General features: G+C 32.6%; 1 protein-coding gene across 1 annotated transcript; it reads right to left on the bottom strand.

The window, feature by feature from the left end:
* Nucleotides 1–173: 173 nt before the first annotated feature.
* On the bottom strand, nucleotides 174–5442 carry LOC127075965 (ascorbate transporter, chloroplastic). Its single transcript, XM_051017509.1, has 11 exons — nucleotides 5201–5442; nucleotides 4260–4792; nucleotides 3711–3818; nucleotides 3331–3486; nucleotides 3007–3222; nucleotides 2498–2707; nucleotides 1877–2014; nucleotides 1552–1653; nucleotides 1324–1389; nucleotides 756–840; nucleotides 174–678 (listed from the first exon to the last, which is right to left on the bottom strand). The coding sequence occupies exons 1-11, from the start codon at nucleotides 5253–5255 to the stop codon at nucleotides 581–583; spliced, it is 1767 nt and encodes a 588-aa protein (XP_050873466.1). The 5' UTR covers nucleotides 5256–5442; the 3' UTR covers nucleotides 174–580.
* Between the last annotated feature and the right edge of the window lie 11584 nt (nucleotides 5443–17026).

Genomic DNA, 17026 nt, shown 5'->3' with positions numbered 1-17026 from the left:
CTATCTATCTTTTACATAACAACTTTTTCATACTATATGATTCATTTGTGTTTCACATATAAGGGACAGTTCAGAAATCACAATTCTCAGTTAAACTCTTGCTCTAGCATCCTTTCCTATGACTGACCATAGAAGTTAGAATGCATAACATGAACCTACGATAAGAGGCAACATATCAGAAAGAGAGTCTGCAACCGATTACACAGATTCTATTTTTTCAGCCGAATAAGCAAGTCAAATAATATGTATTACTCTAAGTAAAATATAAAATATAGATATGCTTGAATGAAGTTACAAGGGAAGAAACTAGCCACAAACTATCTAAACAGAAAGCAGTTAAATCATGGGACGAGGCATGTTAATCCAAGATTGCTTTCTGGTAAAAACATAAAGACCTAGCTCGCTATTCGATCAAAAAAATTGATAGTGCCTCTCTTAAATTTCCCGGTAAGGTGCTTTTATGCTGCCAAATGCTTGACATATTTGGTCATCTAATTGTACTTCCATCTTTTTGTTTCCCTTTTTGTAATCTCTATGACGTATATAGCATGCACCTTCTTTGACACCATCATAACACTCTTCAGTCTAGAATTTTCTCACCGGTTGAAAAGATATTCCACACCAAAGTGCCAATTAAGTACAATACAACTGAGACTTTAAATACGTCATTCCATGAACCTGCGACAACAAATCACTTTAGGATGAACGAGCTCAACAAGAAAAAAAAATTGATGCAACTAGCGACGAATTCTCACCCCGTTGGAGTATGTATCCAGTCGCAGCAGTACCAAACACACCAGCAAGCACTCCTGCAGTATTCGATAGTCCCAGTAACACTCCCTGGTATTTGAAAATAGTTAGCATTCATATGCAAACATAATGGATACGAAAATAAAACTAGAACAAACTCATACAATGGAAAGCATTTATGCCAAGATTTCATGCACTTAGATAGCAACGGAAAATAAATCTACTTGATTCTGACAATCAGTGTACTAGTGATTTGTGACATGATGGCTTCATTAATCATGAAACAAATAAGAAGGGCGACAGATGTTTTAAGTGATTGACTCAGAGAGATGCATAGTACTTAGTAAAATGATTTTAGACAATTGGCATCAGTGCTGAGTGTCACCAAAATCCTTGGAGGTGCAGCTTGCAAAAGGGTCACTATATACAACTTGAGCAAGAAGACCTAACACCTGAATCTTTAGCATGACCAATAACTTGATTGCTGGTTGTTTGACATCTTTTTCTTTTAAAAAAAAATTCAGAACTTTCATACGCTATATTTGTTACACGAAAATTAATAGAGAAACTCACGGCATAGCGCGGTCCAATGTCTTGGTGATTGGAATAAAGACCAGATTGTGAGAATGCATCACATCCCTGTAAAGGAAATAATAGATTATGGTATATATTAGATAACTCGCAATGCTCAGAATGTACGCAAACATATTTTATATGCTTTAGGTCAGAATGAATTTGAAACATATAAAATATTTTAAATCCTTAGGAATCTGAAACTCAGGAAGATATATATGTTCAGACCTGACTGCAAGACATGCACAGTACTGCCATGGCGGGTGTTGTGACATGACTTAGCTGTGTAAGAAAAAATGCAGGACCTAGAAATCCGATCGATTGCATGATCTGCAAAATAAATGAAATATTTAAAGAAAAATTATTTCAAGAGTTGCAAAAGGAAGCTGAACTCCCCTGTACATTGTCATAATAATCAATATTAGATTCCACATTCGGCAGTTATATGTAGTCTAGGGTGAAAAAACTGTAAATTATCGAGCATATATAATAATTGTACAGGAGTTGACAATGTATGAAAAAATTTCAGAAACAAACGTAGAGATTTTCTTGCCTTTCGGACGGTTGTTATGGAAAGGCCTTTGCTCACAAGTGTGTCAGCAATCCAACCTCCTATATTTGCAAAAATGGCCATGGTTAACCATGGAAGGACACATAAAAGCCCGGATTCAGTGAGGTTGAACTTCAGAACCTGAGAAAATAACCCGTAAAGTTCATAGATCAATCAAATTATCTGTTTTTCTTTATTTGATTACATCGCTTAACCATTCAAGTTAAGATCAAGACATTGATCACAAAGAAATCTTACCAAGTAATATAAATAGTTGTCTGCACAACTTTAACATAATTGAGAACAACTGTTAAGATGTACCTTAACATCAAGGATTTCAAAAATAAAAAACAACATTTTTATCAAAAGACAAAACAAAATTTGCATCCAATTGAACCTCGGCTTGATTGAAAACATGGGGAAATGTAATGTACAAAATTCTACAAGTTTCATGCAAATAAGAGCAGAAAAATCTGAAGTCTTTATATTATGTAAGAAGTGTGGTTTCATTCCTACATGAAAATACTTGAGATATTATAGAAAGTATCATCAAGAACATTCATATTCTAAAATGCATTTAACAATAACATGCCAAAAATAAAATTAAACTAAAGTGTTAAGCACCTGATTGTAGTATGTAGGCATCCAGGTTAATAGAATAAAGGTCCCCCAGTTGTGGCAGAAATGAGAGATTATTAAAGCCCAGACAGGTGCTTTCGATAAAATCAATTTCCAAGGAATAACTGTCACAGGTTCTTTTGATACGCTGCCCCCAAGTATGAGCCTTTTCTCTTCCACCCCAAGATCTGGATCGTCTTTTGGCGTGCTGTATGCCTAGAAGAAGCCGACATAAGGAATTACAAAGTGCTCCTCACATTTATACATGACATGGTAAAATGCCAAAACACTAAGTTGCAAATACATAACTTTTACATTTCGTTATTACTCATATATCAAATATGTTAAGAAACACTTCATTAGAAGGTCCCTAAACGAATCAATCAACACAAAACATCATCTTATACTTAGTATGGATGGAAAAGTAGAAATGCTTGGTTTCCTATTAAAATATTTTTCCAAACAGAAACAGATGCATTTAGAGGATATCATTGAAAGATTGAAAGCTGGCTTACTTTTCTCAACCACAAGGCAAACCAGATACTTCCAAGTGATCCAAATGAGTAAAACACAGATGGCCACCCAAATTTGTTGATTAGAAAAGGTGAGAATGCTAATCCTGTGACAGAACCAAGGTACATGCCACTATACACTAGTGCAAGTGACCTGCTTCTCTCTGATACTGGAACCCACTTGGAAAGTATATTATTCATTGCAGGCATAGCAACACCCTGAAAACAAAGAGTCAGAAAAGTTTGTTGCTAAATTATAAGAGCAAAAATCATTTCTATACTTGGCACTTTAAACATAAGACTTCTCCAACAATAAAATGGACCAACCTCGCCAATTCCCATAAAGGCACGCATAACAAGCAGATATGGAAGGCCAAGTTTTGCAGCAATAGGTGTTAAAACTGTTGCAATTGACCACCATACAACTCCAAAACCAAGTACTAGCTTTCCACCAACTTTGTCTGCCCAAATGCCACCAACAATCTAAACCCAGAGATCATTCAGTCAGTACAAAAGCAATATAATCAGAACATTTTAAGTACAGTTGGAGAAATGAAAAGGAACTTTGATCATTATAACTTGCTAGATGCAAACATGTTATGGAAGGTTCAACCAGAAGTAATACTTAAAATACTAGAAGAATGTTATATGAAAGTGGGAGACCAATTTCTAGTTAAGGTAACAGGCTTTATGTATATCAGTTAAACCTGAGTAAGTAGATAACCCCAGAAAAAAGAGGATTGAATGAGGCCAACTGTTGTACTGTTCCAGTTGAACTCTTGAGACATTGGAAGTATTGCTATACTCATATTTACCTATAAAAATGGAAATGTAGAGCATATCAGTAACGTTATATTAGTAAGATTGTGGAAATATAGAAACAGTTAATCAAATATACACAAACACTTGATATAGTTCGAGAGAAAATTAACTTATGCAATAGAAATGTAGAATTTTGAAAACAGTATTTCAAATTTCAATTTCCGCAAACATATTTATTAACAACCAACATATACAACTACAAGAGGTGAAACAATTTTTTTGTTTACTTAGTTTATAGAATAATGAAACAAATTAGGCTGCTAGGAATAGTGATCACTAAACACATGGTTTCTATTCAAGTAACCAAACACCCTGTAGTGATAATCAATTGAATATGATGAAAGAAATGTACCTAATAAATAGTGTCGAAGATAAACACGAACATGTAAATAGCATAGTAACTGAAGCTATAAACAAAAGGAAATGTTACTCACGCGATCCATGTTACACAGAAGAAATGCTGTAAAACATAGCAGTACAATAACCCATCGCTTAGGAAACTGCTTCCACCAAGGAGATATTTGATTCAGATTTCCTTCCAAAAGAATGGCTTCACCAGTCCCTTCAGTTGATTGCAGCCTATCAATCTTCGGTTCTCCAATGTCATTATCCTCAGACTTGTAACAAGCACGAAACTTATTTACTTTCCTTTGTCCGGCATTGCTACTGCTAAAGGGAGCTGAAGAAAGGTAAGAATGACTTTTTATGCAAGCTTTTAATTTGAAGTTCGAGCAGCGGTTGGACCGTCGGGATAATGGAGAAAAAAGCTCCCTTTTGTTATCGAATGTTCGTATTTGTTTAAAAACACTCTCTTCCAAAGGGGAATCAATACGACAATGCATTGCACGCTGGCATCTTGAAACTCTCTCCTTCCCAATCAGATTACCATACCTTGTAACCGATACACCAGAAACAGAAATTCCCCCTCTTTGAAGTGACGAATCCTTTTGCGATCTATATGAATTCCCTGCCAATACAAAACAATGGCTCAAATTTTTCTTACTTTACAATAGTGAACACTTTTCAACCTAATCCAAGCTTAAAGACATTCCAACTTAACAAAATCACCATTTAATAACCATAATTAACTGATTAATCACAAAAAGATAAGGATTTCAGTTTAATAACTATAACTAACATAACCGTCCATTCATACTTTATTATCTAGCCACACATTATAATATATTCTGACAATAAAATTATATACTTAAATTAAATGCATGTGTTTGTTTCCATTTCTAGTGTATAGTTACTAAATTCATGAGCATAAATTTCATTGCAATCAAGAACTTTAAGAGTAAGAAGAAACTAAAACTTGCGGTAAAAATGCATAATTCACAAAATGCATGTAAAGAAGTAAGAATTGAGTGTGAACCTGAGGCAACGAAGGAACCGAAGTTGCGGTTGGAAATCAAACCGCTCATAGCCATTGGTACTGTACTTTGATACAGAATGGAGAATTGAGTGTTGAAAGTGAAGAAAACGACGTCGTTTCTTAGCCAAAAGTGTTACTCTGTTTTTCTCTTCTCTTCTGTGAAAGAAGAAGGAAGAGGATAAGCAAAGAAGAAAGCACAGAAACTCTATTTTGGTAGTTTCCAACTACAACTATTTTTTCATTTCTTTTCTATTTTATTTCTCACATTCTTTTTTGGGAATATAAAATAAATAAATTTATAGTAATCAAAATTAAAAAATATGAAGTCCATAAAAAACAAATAAATAAAAAATGAAATTCAGTGGCGTTATTAACAAGAGATAGAGAGATCCAGAGTAAGACACGTGGCATATTTTCCTCGGCAAAATATTAATTCACAGTAATTGCTGAGATGCCCTTCCTCCGGTGGTGGAAGTTATAAAAAAAAAACTTAAAAAGTGCTTTTACTTTTTTTTTAATTAATTAGTTAATTGTTTTGTCAACGTCACGATAAAGTGCTTATAATGAAAAGAAAATATGACAAAATAGTAAAAATTCCTTTTGTTGTTATTATTACTATATTTCTCGTGAATCATTTTACTTGAAAAATCTTTAGGAATTGATGGTATTTTCATGTTCATGGATGGAATATTCTGGTTCTGAATCATGGCTGTTTTGTCATTTTGTTTATTGAACCATGTGAGATTTAATTAGTGCGACAAAAATTATGTGAATATTTTGCTTACACTTTTGAAACAATTATATTTAATTTTTAAAACTATATAATTCACTTTTTCATATAAAGTTAGTTATAAAAATCAGAAAAGAGAGTTTGAACTCAGGTACCTTACCACTCATCCATGTTGTAAATTTTAATCCCACTTATATATATATATATTACACACTTAATTTGTTTAATTAGAATATATATTTTTTAAATATTTTATTTTATTTTATTTTTTAAATATTTATTACATTTTAGTAATAATATTTAATTAATAATTATTTATAAAAATATTTATTTAGTATTTAATAATATTAAGTAAATAATAATATATGATATATTTTATATTACTAAATTATATAATAAATTAATATTATTAAATATATAATTTATATAATAAATCTGTTACATATTAATATTTAATTTAAATTAAATATGATTTACTTGATTAATATTTAATTGAATTAAAAAATACTATTTAATTGATAAGTATTTAATTGAATTATGAATTAATTTTTAAACTAATTTAATATATTAACTGAATATAATTATTTATTTAATTAATATTTAAATAATATATTAATATTTAAATTAATTATTTAGTTAATTAATATTAATTTAATAAATGAACTAATATTTATTAAATTAAATAATTAGTATTTTAAATATATAAAATTACATTTTACTAAATGCAAATTACTTAGTATTTATTACTTAATTATTTGCATTTTATTAATTATTATTTAATAATTTAAAAATTATATATTTAAAACGTAATCAAAATATTTAAAATATATTTATTCTAATCAAATAAACTAAGTGCACTCAAAAACATAAAGCAACCAATTGGTAAGAGGCCTAGCTATTGGAAGGAGTGGACTTGAGTTCAACTCTTTCATTTTCCAAAATTTTAATTTTTTAGGTATTAAAATTTTTAATCTTAAAAAAATCCATTGGATGTTGAAATAAGTTTGACTTTTATTTTAAAAATCTATAAAATAATGCAAACGGATGATGGTGATGAATCGATTGTGTAAAACATTTTAGACTGACAGTATATAGTAATTAATCTCTTATTAAAATCTTTTTTAAAAAACGTCAATTTCACAATCCACGTCATTTGAAAGAAATTATAACATAAAAAAAATCCGCCACATAATTATTTTAGATGATTGAGTCTCTAGAAGGGACAAAACAAAGGAATCTTCATAAAATAGGGAGGGAATCCAAACTTTTTTTTACTAAGAGTTTTTCAAAATTCGCTCATACATATTAACCCCTTTTTATATTTCACAAGTGATATAATTTTCAATTTTAAATGCAAAAATGTGACACATGGACCCAAATTGTTTAAATTAGAAGTATGGACTATTTTCGTAAATAGGAGGATCAATATGTAATTTATCTTAAATTTTTATTTTAAGATAGAATCGATTATAAAAATAAAGAAAGAATTTGAGAAAAACACAAGAAATGATGTGTTTGAACTTTGAATTGTGTTGAATTTAAACTTTTTAATATTCTCAAGCACAGAGAGTATTGCAATGGAATAATAAAGAGAATAGGGATACACAAACTTACAAGCATAAAATTTATATTGACTCACTATTTTAATGAAATACTAATTCAATCTCAGAGACTATTATATTTTCACTATAATTATATAAGAGATGCTAAGACAACACTGTCTTAGATTTCTTTGTTTAACACTTTAGGAATTTCTTGTCTTACCACTTGTAAGAGCTTATTTGTCTTAAACTTTTAAGGACTTGTTTGTTTGACACTAAAGAGTTTTGAAAAAACTATAAAGTACTTTGTTTACAATTTTTTGAAAAAACTATAAAGTACTTTGTTTACAATTTTTTTTATGAAGTGGTAAACCAAATTACAACTTGATTACTTGATTATAAGTGATTAATTTTCCTAAGGAAAAGTAATGAATAAAGAGAACTTGTGTCCAAAGGCTAGTTTGATTTGCATTTGTAAAACTATTTTTTAGTTTTTTAAATTTGAAAATCATAAAACTTGGTAGTTTAGTTGTATGAAACTATTTTCAAAAACTATTTTCAATTTGAGAGTTTTAAAAACTAAAATAGGCTTTGAAGATTTTTGTTTTTGGTTTTTTATTTTGGAAATTAGGAAGAAGAAAAAAACAAGAAAAAGTGGTATGTAATACCCTAAAATCCCCATCGATAATTATATGGAAATAAATCAATTATAAATAACTATTTCATATAGCATACAACACAATCTCCACACTCAACCTGATTTGTGACACTTATTAAAATAAAATATTTAATTCTAAATACTTGTCATCACATGCTCGCCTTTACTTAGGTTCATTGCAACGAAATTAATCATTAATAACAACTACTCAATCAAATAAGTTCAAATATAACTTTTATTCAAAATCAAACTCAATCAGGGCAATATATCTTCAACATCAAAGCAACTCAAAACTGAGAGTTATAACATTTAATCTCGCAACAATAGCTCAGAATAAAACAAAACATAACATCCGTCCGCCCATTGTTATAGCTCAGAGCAACAATAATCTAAATGCATAAAACTCGAAAAGAAGAATAGTCTCAACGATATCCTTCAACTCTAAAGAAGTTACTCATTCACCTTCTTGTTTGTACCCCAAGGAGGAGCACAGAATACCACAACAAAATGAATGGGTGAGAATACATTCAAAATATATATTGGTGCAGAAGAATGCAAGGATAGCATAAAGGCAACACATCAACTTTCAAACATTTCAATCACATAAGTCCTAACATCAGAACTTGTGTCTCATCTCTTTCATAACAACGACAATATATGATGCATGTATAATATAATGCACAACCACAATAACTTAACAGTTGATTTAAATTTCCATATCTAACTGTAAATAACAACATAAAGTAATCTTAATTATCATACCCAAATTTTTTTTCTACCTTTTTCATTTCATCTGACCCATGACTCATGTCATTTTCATGTATTATTGGCCCGCGAGGTATCTTCCTCGTTGGGGATGATACAAAGACCTCACCTAGAAGAGATCATCTTGAGGGTATTACTGTCCGACGAGCCTTCGGCATGGCAGGGATGTTCTCAAAAAGGTTTTCTGACTCTAGGAACCTACCAACCACAGAGCCTACCTATGGGGTTCCTTTAATCAGAGATGTCAGTTATTTACCTGTTGTTATGACTAACCTAAAAATATGATGTGCATGTGATCCTGAAACCATGCATAAACATTGCATATTCATCAACATAACATTTACATTTTATTTCTAGGGAATCTGAGAGTTACAGTTGCAAACATTCAGAAAGTATGGGTCAGACAGAAGAAGCACTTACTCCTACAAGTTCAAAGCTCCTCAGTTGACTGATCTACTTGAGTTGGTTTCCTGGTTGCATCCGGTCAATAAAATCAACTTTGAGAAGAACTATGGAAATTTTCTCAGTCTCCTAGGTCAAAAAGTGGATCCCTTGGCACTTTTGACTCTAGCTCAGTTTTATGATATTCCCATGAGGTGTTTCACATTCCAAGATTTTTATATAGCATCTACGCTAGAATAATTTGAACACCTTGTTGGAATTACTATGATGAACAAAATTCCATTAATGGGTGTGAAAGAGCCTCTAAAGCACGACACCATAGTTGTTGTTCTTCATATGCACAAGAAGGATATTATTCCCAACCTGGAAGTCAAAAGGGACACTAAAGACTTCTCACTCAAGTTCTTAATAGAGAAATCCTCTACTTTCATAGATTCTCAGAGTTGGGAGGCTTGTTACACTGTGATTTCGTGGACTATTTATAGAATAGTCCAATTTCTAAACTTGGACGATTTCATAGACATGATTTCCATTGGAACCTTCCTCACGAAGAATCTAGTTCCCACCCTATTGGTTGGCGTGTACTATTACTTCAGTTGGAGGCATGAGAATAAGGGATGAATGATTCTTTGATGTGCTCCAATGATGTATAAGTGGTTATTAACTCACCTTCCAAAGAAAGGGTCTTTCATAGAATAAAGTAATTTTAGTTGGCCTAAAAGGATGGGATCACCCAGAGAAAGTTATGTAAGACCCAAATTTTGACCCTAAAATCCCTCATGCGATCTCATCATATGCATTAGCATTGGGATCACACATTGGCATCCTCCTTACCCCTCATTCATTGATTTAGCATTGGGAGAGATCACCAAGTACAATGTGATTGTATCATACTTTGTTTTTCTTTATTTACTAATCAAAATACCAAAAATATGTCAATGTATAGTTTGTTGCTTTTGTAGGTAGTGTGTATGCTCATCTATGCTCCATCAAGCTCATATCTAGGGTTTAAGACCCTAAAGGAAAGGATATCAATTAAGAAATGGTTCACATTGGCTTTATACATCATATATGGATCCCCATGGTTTTCACATATCATTTTGATCAAGAATTCATCAAGAGTTTGAAACTTGTTTGCCTTGGAAACCCTAATTCATCTGGGTGTCTTGTGTGGCTTTCTCGGCAAGTTTCCTCATCAATTGATCAAATATTTCAAGGTATACTTCATATTACATAATCTTACACATATATGATCCTCCATGAGTCCCAAATATCAAGAGAATAACAAGCTAGCAAGATGGTTCATGGTAGTTGACCAGAGAAAGTCAACTGGTCAAAACTGGGGTTCCCTAGACCCTATCTCCTACAATTTTTGCCATATGAAAATTAATCCAAGATAAAAGTTACTCAAAATGACATTCCAAACAACTTTAATGTTGAAGTCAATAGCTAGTTTTTCTTGGAAAGTCATTTTTTATGGTGAAAGATTATAGGTCATTTTGTTTGAACCCTAGTTAGGAGGTCAACTTCCCAAGACCATAACTTGCTAATTTTTTATGATATGAAATCCATTAAAATACCATGATCAAATTAAAGAATAATACTTCAACTATTATGTTTGGAGTAAGTTCAAATTCAACTTACAAATGCATGTGCCAAGAGGAAACATTATATGTCACTTTGGGCCATTACCATTGAACAAGTAATTTTCCTCAACTTCTAAAATGCACAACTCCTTCATGCCAAATCCAAATAAGGTCAAATTTGTGACCAAATTGAATAGGTTTGAAAGTACTACAACTTTGATGAAGGAAATTTTTCCATTTGGAGTCCATAGCAAAAGTTATTCAAGGTGGAAGAAGTGAACATTTGACTTGGTACTTAGAAAATTTTCAAATATGTTTGATTTCCCAAACTTCCACCTCAAAATTAATCATGACCCAAGCTTAAAATGGAAAAGTGTTCAACATGAAAGTTGTTCCCCTTGATCTCACCTTTTCAAAAAGTCCAAAGTCATATCATTTGGATCAATATTGAAGGATTTAGACATGGGTGCAATGTGTGGTACCATTTGGAAGGATTTCATGATCAAACTCATTTCAACATTGCATGACTTAACACTTTCAGCATGACATATGCATGATTTTGGACCTTTTCAAATGATTATTTGGGCTTTTCACACGCTCATGCTAGCTCATGAAGAAACTTGCTAAATTTGGATATTCAAATGGAAGTGTGTGAAAAGCATATGCATTGGCTATAAATAGAGAAGCAATGTGATCAGAACTTCATCAACACCTTGCCCAAGCTTTGCCAGAGCAATCCAAATCCTCTGTAAGACCCTAATTTTGACCCTAAGATCCCTCATGGCATCATATCATTTGCTTAATGCATTGCCACAAGGATCATAGTGTGTGTGACTCCTTGACCCTAGGGTTGGGATTTGTGTGAGTGGTTTGAGACCACCAAGCATGCTTGAATTGTATATTATTGCATTTTTTATTTTGATTACTAACCAAAAGCACAAAAATATGTCACTAACTCTTTTTGTTTTGAAGCTCAAGTGATCATGTGTGCCCTTGCTCATAGGAGGCTCCTATGCTCAATACAATGGCTAGATGAAGATGAGAGCAAGCATGAAAATGGTTCAAAAAGTTCCTAATCATCATATATGTCTCCCAAGTATCTCAATTTTAAAATTTGATCAAGATAAACCAAAGGGATTGAGGATTGTTTCCCAAGGAAACCCTAATTCAACTGTGCATTGATTGTGCCTTGCTCATGAAGTAATCTCAACCTATGATCAAATTCAATCAAGTTAAGTTATTTCGTTCATTATTTTATGCATATGTGAGCCTATTTGAGTATCCTCAATCATTCATTCATCAAGATTTGAAGTTTGGCCTTGAGAAGTTGACCAGTCAAGTCATCTGACTAAACTGAGGATCATTGAGACACACCTTTTGATATGTTTGTTAAATGAAGATGACCCCAAGAGAAAAACCGTTCTTAAGAACCATATGAACAACTTTCATGTTCATAAAAAATCTATTTGAAACTTGGAAGGTCATCATTAATTTCAAAACATTATAGGTCACTTTGGACCAAAACCATTGAATTTGAAAAATATCCAACTTCAAGTGCCCATAACTTTCTCATTACAAATCCAAATGATGCAAAATTTAAGTCCAAATTGATCGGCTTAAAAAGATATACAACTTTTATGTTAAATGTTTTTTCATTTGAGGCTTGCATAATTGACACATAAGGGCTTGAAGTTGCTTATTTTTGGCAATTTTTTCAAAGACATGTTTTGTACCCCAAACTTCAAAGTCAGATTTCTTAAATTTCCAAACTCCAAATGGATTTTTTCCCAACATAACTTTTATTCTTTATGTCAAGAGATTTCCAACCATTGCTCACACCACCATGTTTGGATTTCCATGCGGGAATTTCGAAGAGCTCAATGCTTAGGTTCAAATATGCAATTCACATTATAACTTGATGTACAAGCTAATGCCAAGCCAGTTGCACGTCCAAATCATTTGCACATGAGTTCAACTTGCATTTCCATTCACTTTTGGGCCTCACATGCGCCTGTATAGGCCCATGCGTAGAGGACCCAATTCTCATGCACACGAGCATAACACCTCTTTGCACTAAGCTCAGCTATAAATAGAAGTGTTAGCTCATTCAAATTTCAACCTCAAGGTGATCTAAAACTCTGCATAATTCAAAACCTAACCTCACTCAAAGGAATTTCAATTTTCACTTCTCAATTTCAAGCTTGAATTTCAACATCCTTAGTTGATCTTCAAGTCTTAATTCCTTAGCCTTGCATCCTCATCACATCTCCAGATCAAATTGGGATCAAAAGCTTGAAGAGATCGTGCTGCTCGAAGCTACATTTCAGAGGTATATCACTCAACTGTTTTGATCTAGATCTTGTTATACCATGTGGATTTCTCTAGTTTGAACTATTTTCTGAAGTCCTCGAGCAAGAGGCAGGCCGGTGGTGGTCTTAATTTCATGAATTGAGACATTTCAGATCAAACACTATGCTCTTCAAGCTCTTGTTTCTCTTTAAATAGAAACATTGAGGAAGATCCAAGGTTACAGGGGTGATGTACATCACCCTAGCTTCATTTTTGGTACCATTTTTTTTCATTTTCATTAAGGTTGAAAACCCTGCGTGTGGTGGCCGGAGTTTGTTCTCTGGCCGGAGAAGATGGTGGTTTCCACCACCATCCCCACGTGGATGCTTCATGTCCCTCAGATCTGGCTCAAATGTTATAATCATGGCCATTGATTCATTGGCTTATTTTAATTCATCATGTGATGCGCTTGACTAAAGACCAGGGTATGACCGCGCCTCTGGACCGTGTTATGATGCCACGTCAATTAATGAAACAGATCCAATGGGCGCTGATTTTTGCTATTTTCTATTTTCTGTTTTAATTTCATTAATTCCTTTTATTTTCAAAAAATCATAAATGTTTTATTCGAAGTCATAAAAATATGAGACCAACAGCAAAAAATTTCTTGAAAATCTAGTTTCATATTTTGATTTTTAATTCTTTTTGTGACTTCATTTAATATTTTTTGTGAATTATTTGGTTTTTAATAGTTTTTAATTCATTTTAAATACTTTTTGATAACTGAAAATTCCAAAAATATTTTGTTAACACATATGGATCATGATGAGTCAATGAAAAATAGTCTCATCAATTTCTTAATTGATTTGAGATTTATTTGAGATTTTAATTCATATTATGTTATTTTTATTGTTTTTAATTGTTTTAAAATAGTTTCTGATTTCAAATATTGTTGAATTTTTTTGTCAAACCTTGTTTGACCATATTAGACCTATGAGAATTTAATTGGACTTGTTGAAGTTTATTTGAATTGAATTTGAGGTTTGACCATATTTTGTCCATTTTTATTTTGCATTTATTTTAATTCCAAAAAATACCAAAAAAAATATGTTTGACTTGTTGACTTCTAATCTTTATTTCTTTTCTGTTTTACATTGGTTGATGATGATTTGATTCATATTTGATCATTAAGTTTTGACATTTGAATTCTCCTTTTATTCATTTCAGCTTCATCTCATTTTTTTTTTGGCCAATGAGTTAATGTCTTATGGTTGGTCTTGATATATGAGAGGTTTAACCTTCTTTGATCCAAATTAAACTCAACTTGATCCATGATCAAGTGAGTTGCTTTGTGTCCAAGATAGGTTGCTTCTTGGTCAAGCAAAAAACCTAAAGTCAATACAAGGCATTTCATCTTTTCTTTTGGCATGACAAGTTGTAGGAGCTTTGCTTACTAGTCATGATCTCTAACTTGTGTTTATTTACCTATAGTTTTATTGATCGGCCTCAGATAGGTGTGACTACTACATTAGTCCACTTACGATTGCTTAACATAGCGCTAAATTGTCTTATGGCACACTAACATTAACCATACTAATTACTAACTTTAAATTCAAGCATTTAAATTTCTTGCAATTTACTTTAACGTAATTTACTTTTTGCTCATTTATTCATATTGCTTTTCCCTTTGCTCACTTGAGCACATATTTTATGTTTATGTCATTTTCCTTTTGCTCATTTGAGCTCATTATTGTATATAAATATATTGTTGCCTTGTGTTTGTTTTGTCTTTGTCTGTGTGAACCCAATGCAAAAAGGAGAAAGGACTTAGAATTAGGACCTTACCCATGCTTAAAGGAGTTCAAGAGCAACTAGGCCTCATGCCTTTAGAATGCTAAACTTGTTAAAAGAGAAAATAGGCCTCATGTCTTTAGTATGCTAAATTTTAAAGTTGACTTCAAAGGACTTCCTAATCTAAACTCATACTTTGTCCATTTCTCTTATTGTGTTGTGAACTTTTTGATGTTTGTTCTTGTGTGATAGGGATTCCATCTTGAGATAGTAAGAAGGACCATTGTCATGAGTAGCCAAGTTAAGAGAGACAAGCCAAATGGAGATCCTAGGAGCTTGAATATAATTTGTTTGATTGCTTGAGTGGTTTGCTAAGTCCAAAGGAAAGGAGCATCTTGAATCATCTTTATGATTTCAAGAAAAAGGAACTCCAAGGGTTTTATCTTCTCTCTTATCTTTGTATGCTTTAGGATTAACCCTTCTCTTCTTCTCCTCATTCTAACCCAAGCAAAACTCTTTATGTGCAAACTTTGACATTGTTCAAATTAGAAACCTAGCCCTTATGCCTTTGTTTTTTTTCAAAATCTTTTCATTAATACTCATTGTGAATAAACATTAATTCAACTTTGACTTTATTTTGTAAATAAATCTAACTTGTAAATATAACTCACTTCAAGTTGATTTTGTGGTTCCAATGGCCATATTTATTAAAACTTTTCATAAACATTAGCCATAGGTTTGAGTTATCATAATGGTTGATGTAAACCTCACCTTATACTTAGTGATTGGACTATAAGTCTTCCATACTTATTATAGGGTTAACCCCTCACTAGTATGTTGAAGCTCTCCTCACATGGTGGATTGTTGATTTAGGTTGAGTTTTCTCCCTTTGATAACAAAAGACCTTAAGGCTTTTGATTAAATCAATTCACCAATCTTTGAGATTTTTACCCCGAACTACGATGTTTTGATCCTACCTTTGTGATGGTACGTAGGCAATGAGTTCATCCATTCAAACAACAAATTTATAACTATAATCTATTCTCTTCTCATCCCTCCAATCTTGCTTGCATAAATATTTTCACAAATACCAACCTACAACACACATTTGCAAAAAGGGCTCCCTTAGAGTACTAAGGATATTTTGGGTGCTTAAAACCTTCCCATCTCATAACCAACCCCCTTACCCAGATCTCTGACATTTTTATTAGTTTTTGATTTGATAAAACTTTTTACTTGGCTTTTGTTCGCTTTTTAGCCTTTCCTTTGGACAAATAAAAGTGAGGTGGCGACTCGAATTGTATGTTTACTTTTTGGTTTAGTCAATAAACCATAAGGTAACGAATACCCCGCTACAGAAAAGTGGCGACTCTGCTGGGGAGCTTCCTAGTGGGTTTAGCCTACTTTTTGCTTATGTGTGTGTTGTATGTTTATATTTATGTGTGACATATTTTTGTGCAAATTTGGGATGACTGTATTGGTTGTAATGTATGAATTGCTTGATATATCAATTGCTTGTGTGCTTGGTGGTCTCTTGTGAGATGAGTTCTATACCCGAACTCGAGTGCACTTATGATAGGAGAATGGCATAGTCTTGTTGACTTGTGTGGAGTTATTCCTTAGCAAGTTGACTTGGAAGCCCATTCACTTGGTGGAGGTCTTGTTGGGATCAATAGTGTCACACGAGTAGTCGTGGTTAGGCATTACTCTTTCCAATATAAACCTTAGAAGCCAAGGACCTTAGATACCTAGCCCATCTTGGCCTATTTTAGGACGTAGTGCGAAGGTCGTTCAAGTGTAAGATTTGATACAATTGTTATGCGATACTACACTCATAAGAGTCTCTCTTGAGAATATTTTGGGAATACGAGTAGTCGTTTTATCCGATAATATCCGAAAGATGAGATGATGACTATAGGGACCTTTTTATAACATGATTGTCAGGTTTAACCATAGTACACTCCCATTGGGTGGTTCTTAACCGAGACTCCATGCTCGTGACTTACAACAAACCCCTGATTTGCGGTTGATCTGTTCTCGTATATCCTCAATATCAATGGAACT

This window comes from Lathyrus oleraceus, chromosome 4, assembly GCF_024323335.1.
Source record: "Lathyrus oleraceus cultivar Zhongwan6 chromosome 4, CAAS_Psat_ZW6_1.0, whole genome shotgun sequence".
NCBI lineage: Eukaryota > Viridiplantae > Streptophyta > Magnoliopsida > Fabales > Fabaceae > Lathyrus > Lathyrus oleraceus.
The sequence above is the reverse complement of the archived record's forward strand: the minus strand, read 5'-3'. Positions and strand labels throughout refer to the sequence as shown.